The sequence below is a fragment of the Podarcis melisellensis genome (assembly GCF_964234715.1).
Source record: "Podarcis melisellensis genome assembly, chromosome: 14".
NCBI classification, from domain to species: domain Eukaryota; kingdom Metazoa; phylum Chordata; class Lepidosauria; order Squamata; family Lacertidae; genus Podarcis; species Podarcis melisellensis.
In genome coordinates this window covers 17,383,856-17,401,214 of record NC_138546.1, presented here as the reverse complement: position 1 = coordinate 17,401,214, position 17,359 = coordinate 17,383,856, and the positions used below count along the sequence as shown (strand labels likewise).

The 17,359-nt window shown below is 45.9% G+C and overlaps 1 protein-coding gene across 2 annotated transcripts in view; it reads left to right on the top strand.

The window, feature by feature from the left end:
• The window catches only part of PIGQ (phosphatidylinositol glycan anchor biosynthesis class Q), a 31,488-nt gene extending 14,955 nt beyond the window's left edge, over positions 1-16,533 (top strand). For both annotated transcript variants that reach the window (XM_081888013.1, XM_081888012.1), the window contains exons 5-11: positions 3,918-4,044; positions 4,912-5,065; positions 7,724-7,835; positions 10,513-10,593; positions 11,278-11,392; positions 12,142-12,203; positions 12,899-16,533. In XM_081888013.1, coding sequence (XP_081744139.1) covers positions 3,918-4,044; positions 4,912-5,065; positions 7,724-7,835; positions 10,513-10,593; positions 11,278-11,392; positions 12,142-12,203; positions 12,899-13,051 — 804 coding nt within the window. In that variant the 3' untranslated portion in view covers positions 13,052-16,533. The remainder of the gene's footprint in view (positions 1-3,917; positions 4,045-4,911; positions 5,066-7,723; positions 7,836-10,512; positions 10,594-11,277; positions 11,393-12,141; positions 12,204-12,898) is intronic.
• Positions 16,534-17,359: the final 826 nt, after the last annotated feature.

Genomic DNA, 17,359 nt, shown 5'->3' with positions numbered 1-17,359 from the left:
TCCTGCTCTCTCACTCTCTCTTTATGGTGCAAGTTTGCTTTCAGCCACTGAATGGAGCAAAGTTGCCTAGGAAATAAGGTTCATGTGACAACAAGGACCTAATTTAAGTGTTCCTTTCCCTGAAATTCAGTGAAAGAAATGACTAGCGCTCTTTTGCTTTTCTGTCTCCCCTCATTTTCTCTTAATGAACCGTTCAGCCCAGACTGGAATAGAGTCCTACAGAATCTGGCAGTATAGCTGCTTTACAAAGAAATTACTAGGCAATGGCCCATTTTTGTGCGGCAAAAGCAAGGGTGGGAAATCTTCTTTTTCTTTTTGGTCATTGAGAGATGCAGTCTCTTGGTGGTGATTTCTCAAGGCTGCCTACTAGAGGTGGGTGGAACCGGAGTGTAAAATGGGCAGGAACAGAGCCCAAAATGGGCTGTGCCAGAACTGAAGGATGGGCAGGTCCCATCCCCCCACTTCTCTCTCTGCCTCCCCCACCCAATGCTTTTCCTCAATACCAGCATGAAAGTAGGCCAAGGATCACATGAGGGCTGAGGGTCAGACATTTAACGAGGCTTCTCCTACATCTCTTTTTTGAAGAGCTGTCCAAAAGCTGGCAACTTGCAAAGGCAAGTTTCCCTCTGATTAGACTTTGGGTTGACTGAATGTGATTTGCATTGCCTGCCTCCAAAAGAAGTACAGCCCCCATGTACACTCAATGGAGCTTGTGCGGGCAGACCTTCTAGTGCAGGTGTGGGGGACCTTTGGCCCTCCAGATGTTGCTGAACTACAACCCCCATCATTCCTTGCCATTGGCCATACTTGCTGGGTCTGGTGGGAGTTGTGCCCCTTATTAGCCCCTGGGTAAGAAGATACTTTTGAGATATTCCAACAACCCAGGCCCCAGCATTTTTCAGACCAGCCCTGAATCCTTTCATGGTCAGGCATGCTTAATATGAATGACTGCAGCTAAAGACACAATCTATTTCAGGCTGTGGGTTCCCCACCTCTGATCCTTTCCAAAATGGTTAAGCACTGTGGGTTTCATACTAGGCTAAGCTGAAAACCACAGTTTTATGGATCTTCAATCCTGTGGACAGACATGCAAAGCTTCAGGCAACAAGAGATTAAAACACGTGCCATGCCACAAAATAGCTTTCCTCTATCTTGGATGTTTAAATCTTTAATTCCGGTGGATGCTCTAAATATTATATGAGATCTGTTTCTAAAGTGTCTTGCGCTTCCTTTTGGAACAGCAAGTCAGTGGAAGTCAGCGGTGGCACAGATCAGTCCTGGATCCTAGCCAGCCAGGCCTCAGATGGGAGCGAAACCGAGGGAGATGGCACAGTCAGTTTGGTTATTAATGAAAACTGCTCTAGCCTGTGGCTGAATCTTGAATGCCAAATGCTGTGTGGCAAACATGGAGATAACCTCAAGTTCATAAATCATAGAAACTAGAGATCTGAAGCCAAATGCTCGGTTCATTTATTTTGAATCAGAACACGAAATCCAGCCCTCCCAGGCTCCTTGGCCTTCAGTCATTCCCACTGGCAGCATTCAGTCTCTCCTGTCACTAGACCCTATACCAGGCTCTCCTCCACCAGTGCCATCAGCCTTCTGCTGCCTTCACAACAGCTGTGCCACTTGACAGCATCAGCACAGGAATGCTTCCCTTGTTGAATTTTGCAGTAGGTAATAGCAGGGTGGCACTCGAATATTGTGGACGGTGTTTGGAAGGATAGTGTGCTACCAAGGCTGCATGTTTGAGGAGTGGGATGGAGAATCTGCATAGCAGATCCAATGTCACTTCAACGTGGTAGTGCAATGTGGGGATAGCAGGAGGCATGGGTGTGATTTTCTTTCCCCAAGAAGCATTATGAGGCTGGATCAGGCCAGCAGCCATCTAGTTTAGCATCCTGTTCTCATGGTGGCAAACCAGAAATCCATTATGGGAAGCTCACAAGAGCCACTCTCTCCACCTGAAATTTCTAGCAACTGGTAGTCCAAGTCTATGGCCATCACGACTTCTTGTAATAGTGAATGCCACAATTTAACTTAGTGTTGTGTGGAGGTTATAAGTTGTAAAGAAGACATGGGTGCTGTATACCTAACTCCATCCCAGGCACCTCAGATGTGATGGTCCACTCTAATAAAGTATTGCCAGCTAGCTCCACTCAAGCAGCATCAAAACCCAGAGGTGCTGAGCAGTCGAAGGGCTAATGGCAACGACATGTCAGCCACTTCTGGAAACACAAAGGGTAGTGTAGCAAGTGGCCTTCAGTGTAGACATAAAACTTGGCTGCTAAGCCCATCCCAAGATAATTCTTCTTGCTACTTAAACAAAAATCCATCTTAGCTGTATCCATCACTGATGCTTCAGATGAAGGTTTAAAGACAATGAAATATTTAACGGAGGAAAGAATCCTTAACTGCCACTATTGAGGCTCCAGATTAATTGCAGAATACCCTTCATAAATGTCTCTAGGTCAGCTGATAAGTAGAGCAGAACTACTTATCTTGGGAGTATGTCTTTAGGGATGAGCTGTACTTTACTGTAAATAGAACACTTGCTGTAAGTAAAACAATGTGCTAAAGGGTAGCAGATTTCTAAAGGTTGGTCTCTGGGATTCCCAGTAGAGTCTTCCATGCATTTTCAAAGAATCTTAAGAGACTCTGTCTTATCAGGTACACTTGAGAAAAGGCAAATATATATACGAGAGACATGTTCAATATATTATCTTATTTATTAGCCTTGAAAATAAGCGCAAAATAAGTATTTATTCCTCATACATTACTACACTTCCTCGTGTTAGTTATTATGGGAATGAAAATAGAAAACCAAGTACTGGGGGTGGGGGGAATCCTGCCCGGTTTGGAGGTCATTTTAATCAACTATAGGCAACCAGGCATGTGGCTTTTGCAAGACTGAGGATGAAAGAAATATGATACCTCAAAGGTCAGATAGCATGCAGGATTGTCTGTTCTCTTCTTGAATTTCATTCAGAAGTCAGCTAAAAGAAAAAGAAATCCTTCTTCACCCCATGCATAGTTAAATTATGAAATTTGCTATGTGGGGATGTAGTGATGGCGGCCAACATGGAAAGGTTTAAAAGAGGATTCAACAAATTCACTAAAGAGAAGGTTCTCAATGGCTCCTAATCATTATGGCTATATTAACTCCATTATGGGAGGCCATATGCCAGTTGCTTGGGATCACAAGCAGGAGAGATCTATTGCACATGTGTCCTGCTTATGGGCTTCCCATAGGCATCTGGTTGGCCACTGTGAGAACAGAATGTTGGCCTAGGTTGGCCTTTGGTCTAATATAGCAGGGCTCTTCTTCTGTTCTCTTGTAAGACTCCTACCATTTGAAACGTGTCAGGCCCTGATAAATTATTTCTAATGCCCCTTTCATGTCCCCTCTGGCATTCATTCCCATGATGGTAATTTTCCTGTTTCCCTCTCTTTTGCAAGTCTACTGAATGGTGTGTTCTTAAGCCCACTGATGTTGATGGACTTTACCCAAGTATCCATACTGCTTGCCTTAATTTGCACACATAGCTCTTCCTAAGATGTTCTTTACTGTGCAATGTTCTTTTTCTGAAGACCAGATGCTCTCCTCTGCTGCTGAATGTTTTGCTGACTCGCCAACTGGTGATCCAGTTTCTGGAAATGTGGTCTTCATTTTAAACTATCAAACAACTTTTTCCTCTACAACATGGAAAAATTAAATCCATTCCCACCAACAAATCTCACTGTGTACTCCAAACAAGCTGAATGTTTCCAGTACAACCATGAAAATATTATTTTTCCTTCCACAAAGGAAAGAGTAACAGAATCTTTCAGATGATCTCATCTTTTTGCGGGGAGCACGTTGCACACACAACAGAACAGCTTTCTGCTAACCCCAGCTGTTTTATCCTTTATGGTAGCATGTGGCCCAGCAGCTCCAGGACCTTCTGCAGTGGCTGATGGGTGTGCCAGCTGGTTTGAAAATGAACAGAGCTCTGGACCAAGTGTTGGGGCGATTCTTCCTTTATCACATTCACCTTTGGATTAGTAAGTGCACCTACTTTTACCTGTGATTTAAAATGAGAGAAAGAATTTTGTGAACTTTTCCAAATGCAAAGGATTTTACTTTCACTTTTAAAGTAAGGTCATATCCAGCGTTCTTCCTGATTTGTTTGCAAATGACTTTGCATCAGAGCAAGTGCTGTCAGACCGTTTCCATTGCATTTCCTCATCACTTTCCTTATTGCAGAAAGATTGATCTTTTGGAGAAGTAGATTTCCCCAAATTAACTAGCGATGCCAGCAAAATTGCCACGTTCTGGTAGCATTTGAAGAACCCAAGATACAAGGCAAATCATGCAGAAGTTGTAGTCCAATGTATCAGGAAGGCACTGGAATGGCAAAGACTAAATCTGTTTCATCCTTGTCCTGTGCTTAACTAAATCAGTTGCAGGGATGCTGTTCATCAGCTATGCACCACTCTACTTCCTTTATGTTGACAGGCTGAAATGCACCTGCCATGCGAGTCAGGCAAAAGGTATTGTGTGCTTACTGGGATTTGTGCTCTGAATGAACATATTAAGACCCATGCAAATCTCCATGGCAATCTTTCACAACCCAGTGTCCTCCAGATGTTTTGGACCAATAGCCCAGCCATCATGGCTATTGGTCAGGATTGACAGGAGTTGTAGCCCACAAACATCTGGAGAGCACTTGGTTGGTGAAGACTGCCTTAGGGGGTCACCCCTTGGAGAAGAGAGTATATGAGACGTTTGGGTTTTGCCCTTAGCCTTTTGAGGAAGGTGGTGGTAGTGGGGATATTTTGATGTTACATTGGTTTCCTTCTGTGTCTCAGAAGCCTCTCAATGAACAGGAGTGATATTCTTTTCAATGTTGCTCTTTCCTTTTCTTTCAGGTTATATCCATCTGATGTCTCCTTTCATTGAGATGATCCTCTGGCATGTTGGCTTATCAGCCTGTCTAGGCCTGACAGTGGCCCTTTCCATCGTCTCTGATATCATTGCACTCATGACCTTTCACATCTACTGTTTTTATGTCTATGGAGCCAGGTGGGTGTGGTTTATCTGCTGCAGCTAGGCATATGCCCATGTGCTAAGAACCACTGTGAACTCATTACTCACCAGCATGTAAGGCCTGAGATTATATCTCACCATTCAAGAGATAATTGAGAGGCCTTTGGGCAGGTAGCTTCTCCAACTTTACAATGTGGAGACTGATTATCACTCTGAACTGTGAAAAATATGAACCAGATATTGGCCTGATTCAGACATAATGGCCCCATCCAACAAAACATGGTTTGTCAGATCAGGAATGAGCATGTGTCCATGCATCTTCTCCCTTCTATCACTAATCTTAATTCAGTACTTGCTGGGTTGTTAAATCACAGTTTACATGTACATGCAAGCCAGGAAAATGAGGTTCCTCAAAACCAGATTATCAGACCATAGTTTGGTTTCCTAGTTTGTAAGGATCACTCAAGCCGCAGTTTCCTAATACAAAGGTCACAGAAAAGTGTGTTTTTAGAAAACGGAGTAATGTTGGATGAAGGCACGCAAGAGAGTGTGTGGGCACAAGGCTCGTTCTTAGTCCCACAAATCATGGCTCATTGAATCAGGATTGTTGTGTTATCTGAACTAGGCCAAATATTGTAAAACATCTTGTACAATGTATCAGGTGTTGGTGTAATGTGAACTCTGAAGAGTGTGAGCTATGAAGTCTCAATGATACCCAAGTAATTTAGTTATTATAAAGCAGGGTTGGGGGACTCTGTGCTTCTCCAGAAGTTGCTGAACTAGTTTCCATCATCCTGGCTGGGGCTAATGGGAGCTGGAGTCTAACAGCATCTGGGGGGCCACTGGTAACCCACTGGTTAAGAACTATGCACCAAAGAATATCTGTGGGATAGTCAGCATGCTGTGTCACCTTTCACAGTGGTGGGCTGGAAGAGAACATACGAAGCGAACTTTTTCAGAGTCCATCTAGGCAAGTAGTGTCTCCTCTGACTGGTAGCATCTTTCCAGCGTCCCAGGTAAAATACGTTTTTTCCTAGCCTTCTGCACTTGTCTGGCCCACCAGAGGGTGCTGCACTCTTTACTGTCGCAAACAGGAAAAAAACGGGGAGAATGTGTATGCACAGCGCATATCACATTTCATACCCAATACGTCAGGGTTACTTTCACCATAGCCTTTCCAAACAAAATGTTCTCTGCTGCATCTTTTGTATCCAAAGACAAGGAGGACAATTGGAGAAAAGAAGCCCAGGGAAACAAAGCAAGTTCTCATAAGGATACCATGCTGGGGAATAAAAGGGCAGCGTTTTCTTGGGCTGCGGGAGACTGGGAGTATAAGGTTGTCAGAGCTGCAGAGAGCATTTGGTGCAGGAGGAGCCTTGCAAAACTTGCAGGAGTTTTCCTTGCAAAACTGATTCCACCAAGGAGGAGGCTTTTAGGTGGTTCGTTCCCAGAACCCAATTAGCAACTCTTCAGGTGAACTTGGATGCCAGAGATCCATCCTGATGGCTTATAAGGAGTGGGAAGTGGCTGCTTTAAAAACAGTTATGCACAGGAGGCCTGGGCCTCGTATACAGCAAAAGACTTCAATTGGGTGAGCCGGGCCTATAAGGTGCTCATGTCCTGGCTTAAAATGGGTGGTACCAGTAGCATAATCACCATCTTTACTCCTTTCCTTTCCTTTCTTCATTTCCTTCCTTCCTTCCTTCTTTTTTAGAAAATCAGAGGCAGGAGAGAGAGAAGTAAATTGTAGGGCAAAGAAAGATCTACTTCGCCTGCAGAAAGTTCCAGGTTCTGTTGCTGGCAGCACCTTCCCGCAGAGCTGGGAAAAGCTTCTGTTTTGAAAACCCCGGGAGATGATGGCAGTCATTATAGACAGTGATCTTGATGGATCAGTGCTTTGACTCAGTGTGAAGCAGCTTCCTGTGTTCCTGTTCTGAAGCCTACTAAGTTTTCAAACCTCAGTCTTCAGAAAATCTTTTCCACAGGGACTACTGGCCTATTGAAACACCCCCTCAACTCCTGAGCATTCCAAGATAGGTTCTGGGGTACATGTTTGATAGACGCAGAATACTCGTTTACTGCAAGAGCCGAGATCCTTTTCCAGAATTCACTTGTAGGCAACCTTCCAGGGGCTGAATTTCATAAGGGAGACAGGGCATGTCATGCAGTGGGCAATGTTTCCAGCCACACCAAAGTCAGAGGTTTGCACACATGCTCAGCTCTCCCTCCAGGCGAGCAAAAAGCATTTTCACACTCATTCCAGCCAGGTAGAAGCATTCAAGGAAGGCGTAGAACGTGGTTGGTGAGGGCTGGATAGCAAGGCCTGAAAGGCTGTGTTTGGTCCCCTGCCTCAGCCTCTCTGTCTTTGGGCCTCACTATCACCTTAAAAGAGCTGATGGAGAAAGAGACCTGGCTTTCTCCAGTACACATCCTGCCTTGCCAGATGTGCAGTGGAGTGCCCAGCCAGGAACAAAGAAAGCTGCCATTTGAATTTTATGTATTTATTTATTTAATTCATATACTGCCCTTCATCCAAAGATCTCAGGGTGGTTCACAAGAAGGAATGAACCTCATGGTTAGACAGCTGGCCGAGGAGATCCCTATTGAAACAAGAGCCCCTAAAGTTACTTTGGGGGTAGACGGAGGTATTTTCTGTCAGTCACGATTTTGTGCTTTCCCCCTCTCTGGACTCAGGCTCTACTGCCTCAAAATCTATGGATTGTCATCACTGTGGCGCTTGTTCCGTGGGAAGAAGTGGAACGTCTTGAGGCAACGCGTGGACTCCTGCTCCTACGACTTGGACCAGGTGAGGGTTTCCAGGGTGTCTGGGAGGGAGATAGTTCTGTGTTTCCATGTGGATTTGCATGTGCACACTCACCCCTTCCCCTCCCCCGTGGTGCATATGCAAAGGGCTTAATTTGGCATTATTTCCAATGGTTTGCTGTTTGTCACCGGCTGTGCATCTGTAGGTGTATTGGCAGAAAGAGCTGCAATTCAACCTTTTGTGCATGTTTCTGAACACCGTGGATGCTGGTGCATATCAGGAACATTCAGTCCCAACCTTCCTCTTTGCCCATACAATGGCCAGGCACGGCCTCCCTGTGTATCACTCAACCCTGAATCTCACTGTTCTCCGCTGGCCAATTTTCTGCCTGGCTCTCAGGCAATTATAGCCGAAGGGGGCCTAATCCCTGAGAGACTCCTTTGGCAGATGCCTGGTGCCATACAAGTCAGAGCGCTGGAGTGATAAGGGCGAGTGGGGAGGGGGGGAAGCAATTTGAGTAAAAGACACCAAATAATTACAACCATACCCCACAGTGTTGCCATAGTTACCTGCTGCTTTGTGTTTCTATTAAAAGGCTCCATTTAATTCACATCAGATGGAGTTGGGCCCACACATTCCCATCAGGATGTGGATAATGTTTTGAAGTAGGGTGGGCGGGTGGCTCTATCTGCTTCTTACCTTTTAGAAAATGTCAAGGTAACAGCATGACCAATGTGGAGGTTGGGTCCCCTCAATCCCCAACCCTGCTTTCAAACAAAGCGGGAAAAGTGAGGAAGCTAGGGCTAAACTTCCTTACCACTGTTTTATTCCTTTGTCTGCCAGGAGACAAGAGATTGCTGGGGGTGGGGGTGGGGGTTGCGAGATGCAAATATTCCCTCCAGCTTCTGCTGCTGTCTCTCTGAGCTTTGGAGAGCTGCTTAAGCAGAGCGTGCTGCTGAATTTTGTCTGAGGGCTGTCAGGTTCTTCTCAGTCTAGAGTTGGCCAAGGAGGCCAGTGCTGTTCAGTCCTTCCTGGGGGGGGGGTGGCAAGGGAAGTGCTTTAAACCAAGTTGTTTCTTGTTCTTGTCAACTGATGATCTTTTATATCAGAGTTCAGGAACCTCAGGTTCAGGGGCTGAATGTGCCCTTCCAAGCCTCTCTGTCTGACCCCGGGACCACACATTCCCTGCCCAGCCCTACTGGCCCTGCTTCACACCCTCCAGGTGTTAGTTATCATTATCGTTATCATTAACATTATCATTATTTATTAAATTTTTCTACCACCCTTCATCCATAGATCTCAGGACGGTTCACAACATAAGATTACAATATAAAAAACACAAAATATATAATAAAAGTAAGTCCAAAAGCAAACCAGTATTTTGCCCTCTCACAACATATTTAAAAGGGCATTGGATGTCAATCAGCCCAAGGCCTGGTTGAAGAGGAATGTTTTTGCCTGGCAACTAAAGGTGTACAATGAAGGTGCCAGCTGAACATCCCTGGAGAGAGCATAACACAAATGGGGCGTCAGATTATGATTGCAGGCTCCAGATAGGTTCATATTGATGTATTGCAGCCCTGAGCTCTTTAAGGCTTTAAAGGTCAAAACCAGCAGTTTGAAGTGGGCCTGGAAACTAATTGGCAGTCAGTGCATTTGGGCCAGGATTCATGTAATATGGTCAAACCATCTTGCCCCAGTGAGGAACCTGGCTGCCAGATTCTGCACTAGCTGAAGTTTCTGAACCATCTTCAGAGGCAGCCCTACATATAATGCATTGCAGTCATCTAACCTAGAGGTTACTAAAGCATGAGCAACAGTACAGTGGTACCTTGGGTTACAGACGCTTCAGGTTACCGACACCGCTAACCCAGAAATAGTACCTCGGGTAAGAACTTTGCTTCAGGATGAGAACAGAAATTGTCTGGCGGCAGCGTAGCAGCAGCAGGGGGCCCCATTACCTAAAGTGGTACCTCAGGTTAAGAAGAGTTTCAGGTTAAGAACGGACCTCCAGAACAAATTAAGTTCTTAACCCGAGGTACCACTGTAGTTAGGCTATGCCTATCCAGATAGGGGCACAGGTGAGCCACCAGCCAAAACTGATGGAAGGCACTCCATGCCACCAAGGCCACCTGAGCCTCAAGCAACAGCAAAGAATATAGAAGAATCCCCAAACTGCATACCTTCAGAAGAAATGTAACCCTGTCAAGAGCAGGCAACCTCCTAGCCATCTGGTCTAGGGAACCACCCACTAACAGTACCTCAGACTTATCTGGATTGAGCTTCAGTTTATTGGCTCTCATCCAGTCCATTACGAAGGTAAGACAACAGTCCAGCACATCTACTGCCTCACCTGCAGATATTGCTGACATCATACGCCAAACCTGTAAACATTTTCACTGGCTGAAATGTGTCTTTGAGTTCTGATAATGCCTCTCAGTTCCCTGGATGGTGTATGAATGTGTATAGAAGATCGCTTGCTGTACAAAGGTATAATTTACTTTCCCCACTGCCTGCTTTTGCCTATAGCCCTGCCCTCCACTGGCATGTGGCCCCAGAAGGTTGCCCAGAATGAAATGTATCTGAAAACAGGAAGGATAAGGCTTCTTTGCTCTCAGAGTATTTCAGCCTTGTATTGCTACTGACTCATAACTTAGATTTCTTTTTATAGCTAGCTTCAGCTACTATAGGATTGATTTGTGTCCTTTTCCTCCTCCAGCTATTCATCGGCACTTTGCTGTTTACCATCTTGCTGTTTCTTCTGCCCACAACCGCACTGTACTATTTGGTCTTTACCTTGGTAAGTTTGCTGCCGATTTCGTTGCTCCTTATAAATGTATTGGTTGCTTTTCTGTAAGAATGCACTCAAAAGGATATACAAAAGTTATGAAGGGCGGCTGAACAGTTCCTGGCCGAAGTGGAATGGAGTTGGGTTTGTATGGTCCAAACAGCACTTGGCTGGATGACAGGATGCAAGACTGGGAGGGGAAAGAGGACTTTCCTTCCCCTTCTCTTGGGAGCCAGAAAAGAGTCTGGGATGATTGGTCAATTGATACGCTGGTCCGCCTCAAAATGTGTCTGAGTAGCACTCAATTAAAACAGTTGTGTCAATTGTTGCAATCAGTTGTTGCTGTCTTCAGCCAGCTTCCACCTGCTTGCCTTCTTAGATGTCTGCTTGCTGCCAGTCTAGGAACTAGCAGTTCCTCCTTCTCCTCCTTAGTCTCAGCGTTGCCCTTGTGAGAACTCTGCAGGGAGGAGCGGGAGGGGGACAAATATACCATTAATTGTCCTTGGCTTTGGCTCCGCCTGCTGTTTGTCTCCCTGCCTTCTGCTCCAGAAGTCCCAAAGAGTATAAATGGCCTCTGCTTGCAGCTTCTTCTTTCAGAATGAACAATTAGAGTATTTGACAAACCTAAGTTTGGCAAATTTGTCCAGTGATGGTACTGCTGTAGATTGAATTTTTAAAAATCCTTTTTCCTCCTAGCTCCGTCTACTGGTGGTGATTGTACAAGGCTTGATCCATCTGCTAGTGGACCTCATCAACTCGCTGCCCTTTTATTCAGTCATTCTCCGGCTCTGCCGATCCTACAGACTTGCATGTAAGCTCCTTACTGTAGTCAAGGCAAGACTTCAGAAGTTGCATATTAGCGGGGACAGAGGTTGGAAATTTTTGCTTAGAAGCAAGTGACAGGCATCTGAAGACTGGTCATGTGCACTTTAAAGCAGGGTTCAATTTCATAGAAACACTCACCACTGCTGCAATAACAATGGTTTGCATAAGGCTTGCATGGTACTGGGAAGGCTATATGTTTAATTGGTTGCTGGTGGGGAGTTCAGGCAAATTATCACCTGTCATTATGCTTCGCGAACAAGATGCTATCACCTCCAACAGCTAAGAAACCTTTGGCTGTTCAGTGGTTTTCTGGTGTTCCTGCCACATACATCAGTAGGGTCACACTGACAAACAGGTCAGAAGGGAGATCACCAAAACCCAGTGGACTGTTTCTTGGGAACCTGCCTTCTACCAGGTTAGACTCTTTGCCCATCTAACTCAGCATTGTCTGCTTAGACTGGCAACAGCTTTCCAGAGTCTCAGATGAAGGGGGGGGCTTTCACATCACCTGCTTCCTGATCCTGTTAGCTGGGGATGCCAAGAGTGGATTGAACTTGGGACCTTCCAGATGCAAAGTTGGTGCTCTGCCATTGAGCTATGGTGCCAACTTGGCCAATAATCAGGGGTGATGGGCGCTGAAGTCCCAACAAGATCAGGAGGGCACCATGTTGACTACTGAACCAATTGGCCAATACAGACTGTATCTTTCCATTACCTACTCTTGTGTATTTTCAGCTGGTGTGAAGTTCAGAGTCCTGGAGCAGGAAGCTGGGAAACCTCTTCGACTTCTAATGCAGGTAAATCATTTCATTGCTTGATGGCCTGTGCTTAGGACTTTTCCTGCTTTTTAGAACAACATTTTGCTCTTCCATATTGATCTGCTCCCCAAATTTCCCTTCTGTGAGAGTGCACAGGACTCCTCTTCAGTTTTCTGTAAAACATTTAGCCCAGCAAGGAAGGTGTCAGTTGTAGCACTCTGGATCCTGTCCAATCTGAACAGGCTTCAGTCCCCTAAGATGCTGAGCTAAGCTTGTGTTTAAGTGTCTTGCTGGATCAGGGCCAGAGCCCTTACTATAACATGTAGTGTGAGACTTGCAGTGAATATAGAATAGCCTTGTGCTGTCAACTCAAATTATGAATCCTCTAGCCATTTCCAGTGGCTTAGAGATTGTTAAGAACTCCACTCTCCTAATTCTGTCTTCCAACAACAGCCATGTCAGAAAAAACACTTAGAGTGCCATTTCTTTGGTATTCTCATGTCAGTTGTGATCTCACATTATGCTGAGCTTCTGCGCTCCTGTTTCCAAGAGTGTGAAATAGATCACCAAACGGTCAGGCGTGAAGCTTTAATTTGAGAGGAGCAACTCTTTATGTAGGAAAGGAGTTGCACGCACACATCCACACATGCACACCACTCACCCTGTGCGCATGACTCAGCCTTGTCCAGGTACAGCCGCTGCAACTGTCCCTCTCGCTCCTTCTCTCTTGGCAGATAAACCCTCTGACCTACGGCCGCGTGGTGCAGCTGTACAAGCTCCCAACATACAGCTGCTACCCCAAGGACTCCTGGGGCTCTTTGTGCAAGAAGCTGCTTATTGGGGAGCTGATCTACCCTTGGAAGCATAAAGGAGAGAAGCAGGACTGATTCGCAGCAGCTGAGGTGGACTGCAAATGCTTGAGCCGGAAAGGAACATTGGAGAGGCAGGGCTGTTACTCCTGGCGAAAGACACCTTGGAAACAGCAGCTGCCGAGTGGTACCCGATGGATGCTTCATTTTACCAGGAATGTGTTGGGCGGTCAGTTTCCAAGGAGGGAGGGAGGGATTCGTTTCAGGAATGGGCTCCCCTTTTCCTCTGGATTGAGGGAAATCCTTCTACCCACCATCACTCAATGAAACATTATCTAATCCCGAGTTAGAAATTGCCAACCTGGAAGTATCAGGTGGCCAAATTAACGTGACAGCCGAGAGGAAATCTGTTTTCGTTTGTTTTCTTATGGTAAGCTGCCATTTCTGCCGGAGCCCAGTGTGTGGTATCTGACACACAATTCCACTTCTTGATCATTTCAGCTTCACTCCCCCCCCCCCCACTCTTGACATACAAGTGTCTAGCCCATGTGATTGTGATGATGTTGGTAAAGATGTATGGGCAACATCTGTCACAAGCTTGGGAGCCAAAGGGGTGGCCCAATAAGACCTCCAGTGGTCTGGAGAGTCTGCCCAGCTCCAAACAATTCCTGTTGGGGGACAAGCACCTGGGGAGAGCCAATGTTTTTATACCCTGCTTGCAGGGTTCCCAAAAGTATTTGGCCAGCCACTGTCAGAGACAGGAGGATGCTGGTCTGGTTGAAGCCATGTCCTCATCCAGGAGGACTTTGTTCTTAAAGTATTATGAATTAATGGGCAAGCTAGCTCTGAAATGTATCATGTAGCTTATGTGATTGATTTCTCTTTGACAAATACCTGCCATGGTGGGATGTGAGAGATGGACAAGCTGAATCAGGACCATGGCATCTTTAACCCTCTGCCATCCTGATTAGAATGGAGCCCATGTACATCTGCTATTTGCAACAGGAAGAAAGTTCTCATGGGTGCTAATAGGGCTTTATTCCCATTGAAGATAGCAGGTGGGGGGAATTCTGTGGGCAAGGGGTTACATGCTCTCCATTTCCCAGCCACACCAGCTCTTTGTTGAAAAGGAATCAGCTATACAATGTCAAACTACATGACAAACATTGTGTCTAGTCTGGCCCATAGTTAATTACAGAGTTCCTTGCCTCCCCTGCCCCTGGCAAGTGACTAGAAACCCATAGCAGATTATGCAAAATTGGAAAAAAAATGCATTGGAAATTATGTAAATATGCTCCCAGGTCACGACATTTAGTTTTACTCATCCCAGACTTTTGCTTTCTTTTATAGATTATATGACATGGTTGTTGTTTTCAAAAGTAGCCCCACTCAGCTTGTCACAGCACTTCTACAAGCGTATTGTGATATGTCCATTAAAGGGGGGGGATCATTACAGGCCATTTTGTGCAAGGGTTCCGTTCCCTGCCTCCGCACATGTCGGCGGAACACGTATAAGCCCGTCCCACCCTGTTCCACCCTGCCCCCATTCTGCCTTCTTCTGGGTCCAAGGACCTGTGCATAGGCGATCGTTCATCAGTTGGACATGTCTAAAATGGTCACCGCCTGTATTACACCGCCTGTAGGATAATTCTAGGACAAATGTAGACTGCCCCAAAACTTTGATATATAAATATTTAGTAGAGAATACACACTTGCGATGCTTTTTTATACCAGAAACCGCAGAAGATCTTTATTATCTAGTATTTGATCATTCTGAGCTCCCTATTACATAATTTGGCCCTAGTGAGGCTTAGAACAATTAGTAAGCAGATGATGGATCCATGTACTTGGTGATTTTTAAAAATGTTTTAAGCCAGTTTATTGGACGTTGAATTCTATATTGGAGGCAAATCTGCTTTGAGCACCCTAATAGAAGCTGGTGGTGGGGCAGGCAGGATAGCCTCTTATCTGTTGCTTAATTTGGGAGCAGGACTTTATTGTATTTCAGGCAACTTGACGTGAGAGAAATGATTCCTAGACAAGGAACTGGAGGCATACTTCACTTTTCAAGTCAGCTCCATTGAAAGTCCTTGGGGCAGATTCTTTCTGAACAGTTTTAGGTCAGCGTGTTTCTGTAAGATGAAGGCCCAAAGTACTCACTGCCTTGCCATTAAGTTTCAACTGAAGAGCCATTTCTAAGTGCCACAGTACAAAGCAATAATTGGTGTACCTCTCAAGGCTCCATGATGGCCAAGAACATTCCTGGATTTTTTAACCTTTTTTAAGTCAAAGCTTTAATGTTCATTTCACCACCAGTCCTTGATTTCCAACATGTCTTCCTCCTACCCATTGGCGTTTCTGTTTCCACCATGCCTCATAGCAGGTGGTACCTGCCAATCTTAATAGCACAACCACTAGCCTCCAGCTGTGTGACACACACACACACACACACACACACACACACTCTTTAGCATTAACATTACTCTCTACTCAGGACAGACAGTGACAACATACCCAGGGCACGATTCATGCCGGTGCTTCCATACTTCATCCTCAGGCAAACAGCAATGCCCTAAGTGGGGAATTAAGGTGGTTTTGGCAAGGCCAGTGGAGCAGGCCCTGGCCTCGAGACACTGCCCAGGATGGGGCACTAGGGGACCACTTCAAACATGGAGCTGGCTGGCCCTTGCTTAGCTGTGGATCCGGACTCATTTGGTGTGCTGCCAGCCTCATGTAGCAACAGCCAAATACACAGTGTTGCCTTTCTTTGTGATTTGATGTGACGTGATTGAGGCCCATTTAGTAGCATGGATGCACCTTGCAGCACCTCCATGTCTCTCTTTCACCATATGGACTCCCATCGGAGAGAGGCCGTTGTTTGTATTTCCCTGCTTTACGTTGACAGACATGCATTGATTTGATGTTGCCACATAGCCACTGTGTATATTCTTAAGCCATAACAGAGACAACCTTTAGCCGTGACACTTGTACAGAGCCCTGTTCTGTATGCATGTGGTCTTGTGTATGCACATTGGGCCTTGGAAACACACTCGTAAAATCACACACTCCATGTTTCTGAACAAGACTCCAATACTTCACAGAAGAACCATCCCGATGGAAATGAAATCTCTTTGTATGTGCATCTCGCCATGCTCATTGCAGGATGGAGATCATAAATCGTTCTAATTTCTCTCACACTTTTACTTAATTTGCTGAGAGTCGCATGAATGTCCTCTTTCTTGTGTCTGCTTTTCCCTGGGTCTTCCTCTGGTGTGAGCATTGTTGTTGGCCTGAGGGGGGCAGTTTGCCAATTCCACTCCGGTCACAGGCAGAATGGAGCAAGCACTCAGCTTGCTGCACTCATCTTGCTGATGCCAGCACTCTAGAACTCTTAAGGGGGAGAAGACGTGATCTTCTCTGTCTGCACAGTGTCCCTGCCTGTGTTGTCTTCTGCCAAGCATTGGAGAACGCCCGGGAACTCTTGCCCTGCCCTCGCATTGCCAAAACAGGACTTTACTTTTCTGTTAGGATACTGCTGCCAATAAAAATGATTTATCTGAGCCTTTCTTGCAAAACTATGTTAGTGCTTCACTTAAAAGCAACAAAACCGCATCTTAAGCAATGATTATGGTCTAGAATCCCTACCGTAAGTAGAAATACACCACTACTACTACTCTTGCTCAAGCGCCATGTGATGTTGTCAGCAGGAAATTTCTCCCTCCTTAAGTTACATAGAAAGACTCTGCTTGTGGTTTCTGGGGTTTGCCTTCTAATGCAGTCCAACTGTTTGACTCAGTCCTCCAACCAAAGGCATGAGCCTTGATATAGTGTCACCCATGTGTGCTCACTTCTATTCTGCTAGCATAAACAGGGGCCCCTGACCACCATCCTTTGCTGCCCCAGTTGATGCTGCTCTGGATTCCCAACGGATGGGCTTGTTCTCTAAGATTGCAGTTCCAAAGTGACAGTGGTAAAAAGGTAAAGGTAAAGTGGTAAAGCATCTGTTTTGCATGCAGAAGGCTCCAGGCTCAATCCTGTGCATCTCTGCTGCCAGTTAATGTAAATCAGTGGTTTTCAACCAGTGTGCCAGGAATGATTGTCAGGGGTACCACGGGCAACGCTGGCCTCTGCCCTTCTTTCCTTCCCTCCCTCCTCTGATGCCCTCTTGCATCTCTGCCTCCCAAAGGCTTGTGCAACTGTTTGTTGCAGAAGCTCTGGGGCTGGCCAGGGGGAGCTTCCCAGGCCCCTGTGGGGCAGTGTGAGGAGGCACCTCTTTTGGGGGCAGGGGGGAAGCTCAGAGACCAGGAGCAGCAGCTACAGCTGCCCAGAGGACTTCCAAGGAGAGGGGAGAGGAGACTGAGGGAACACTCCACAAGGGAGGATGTT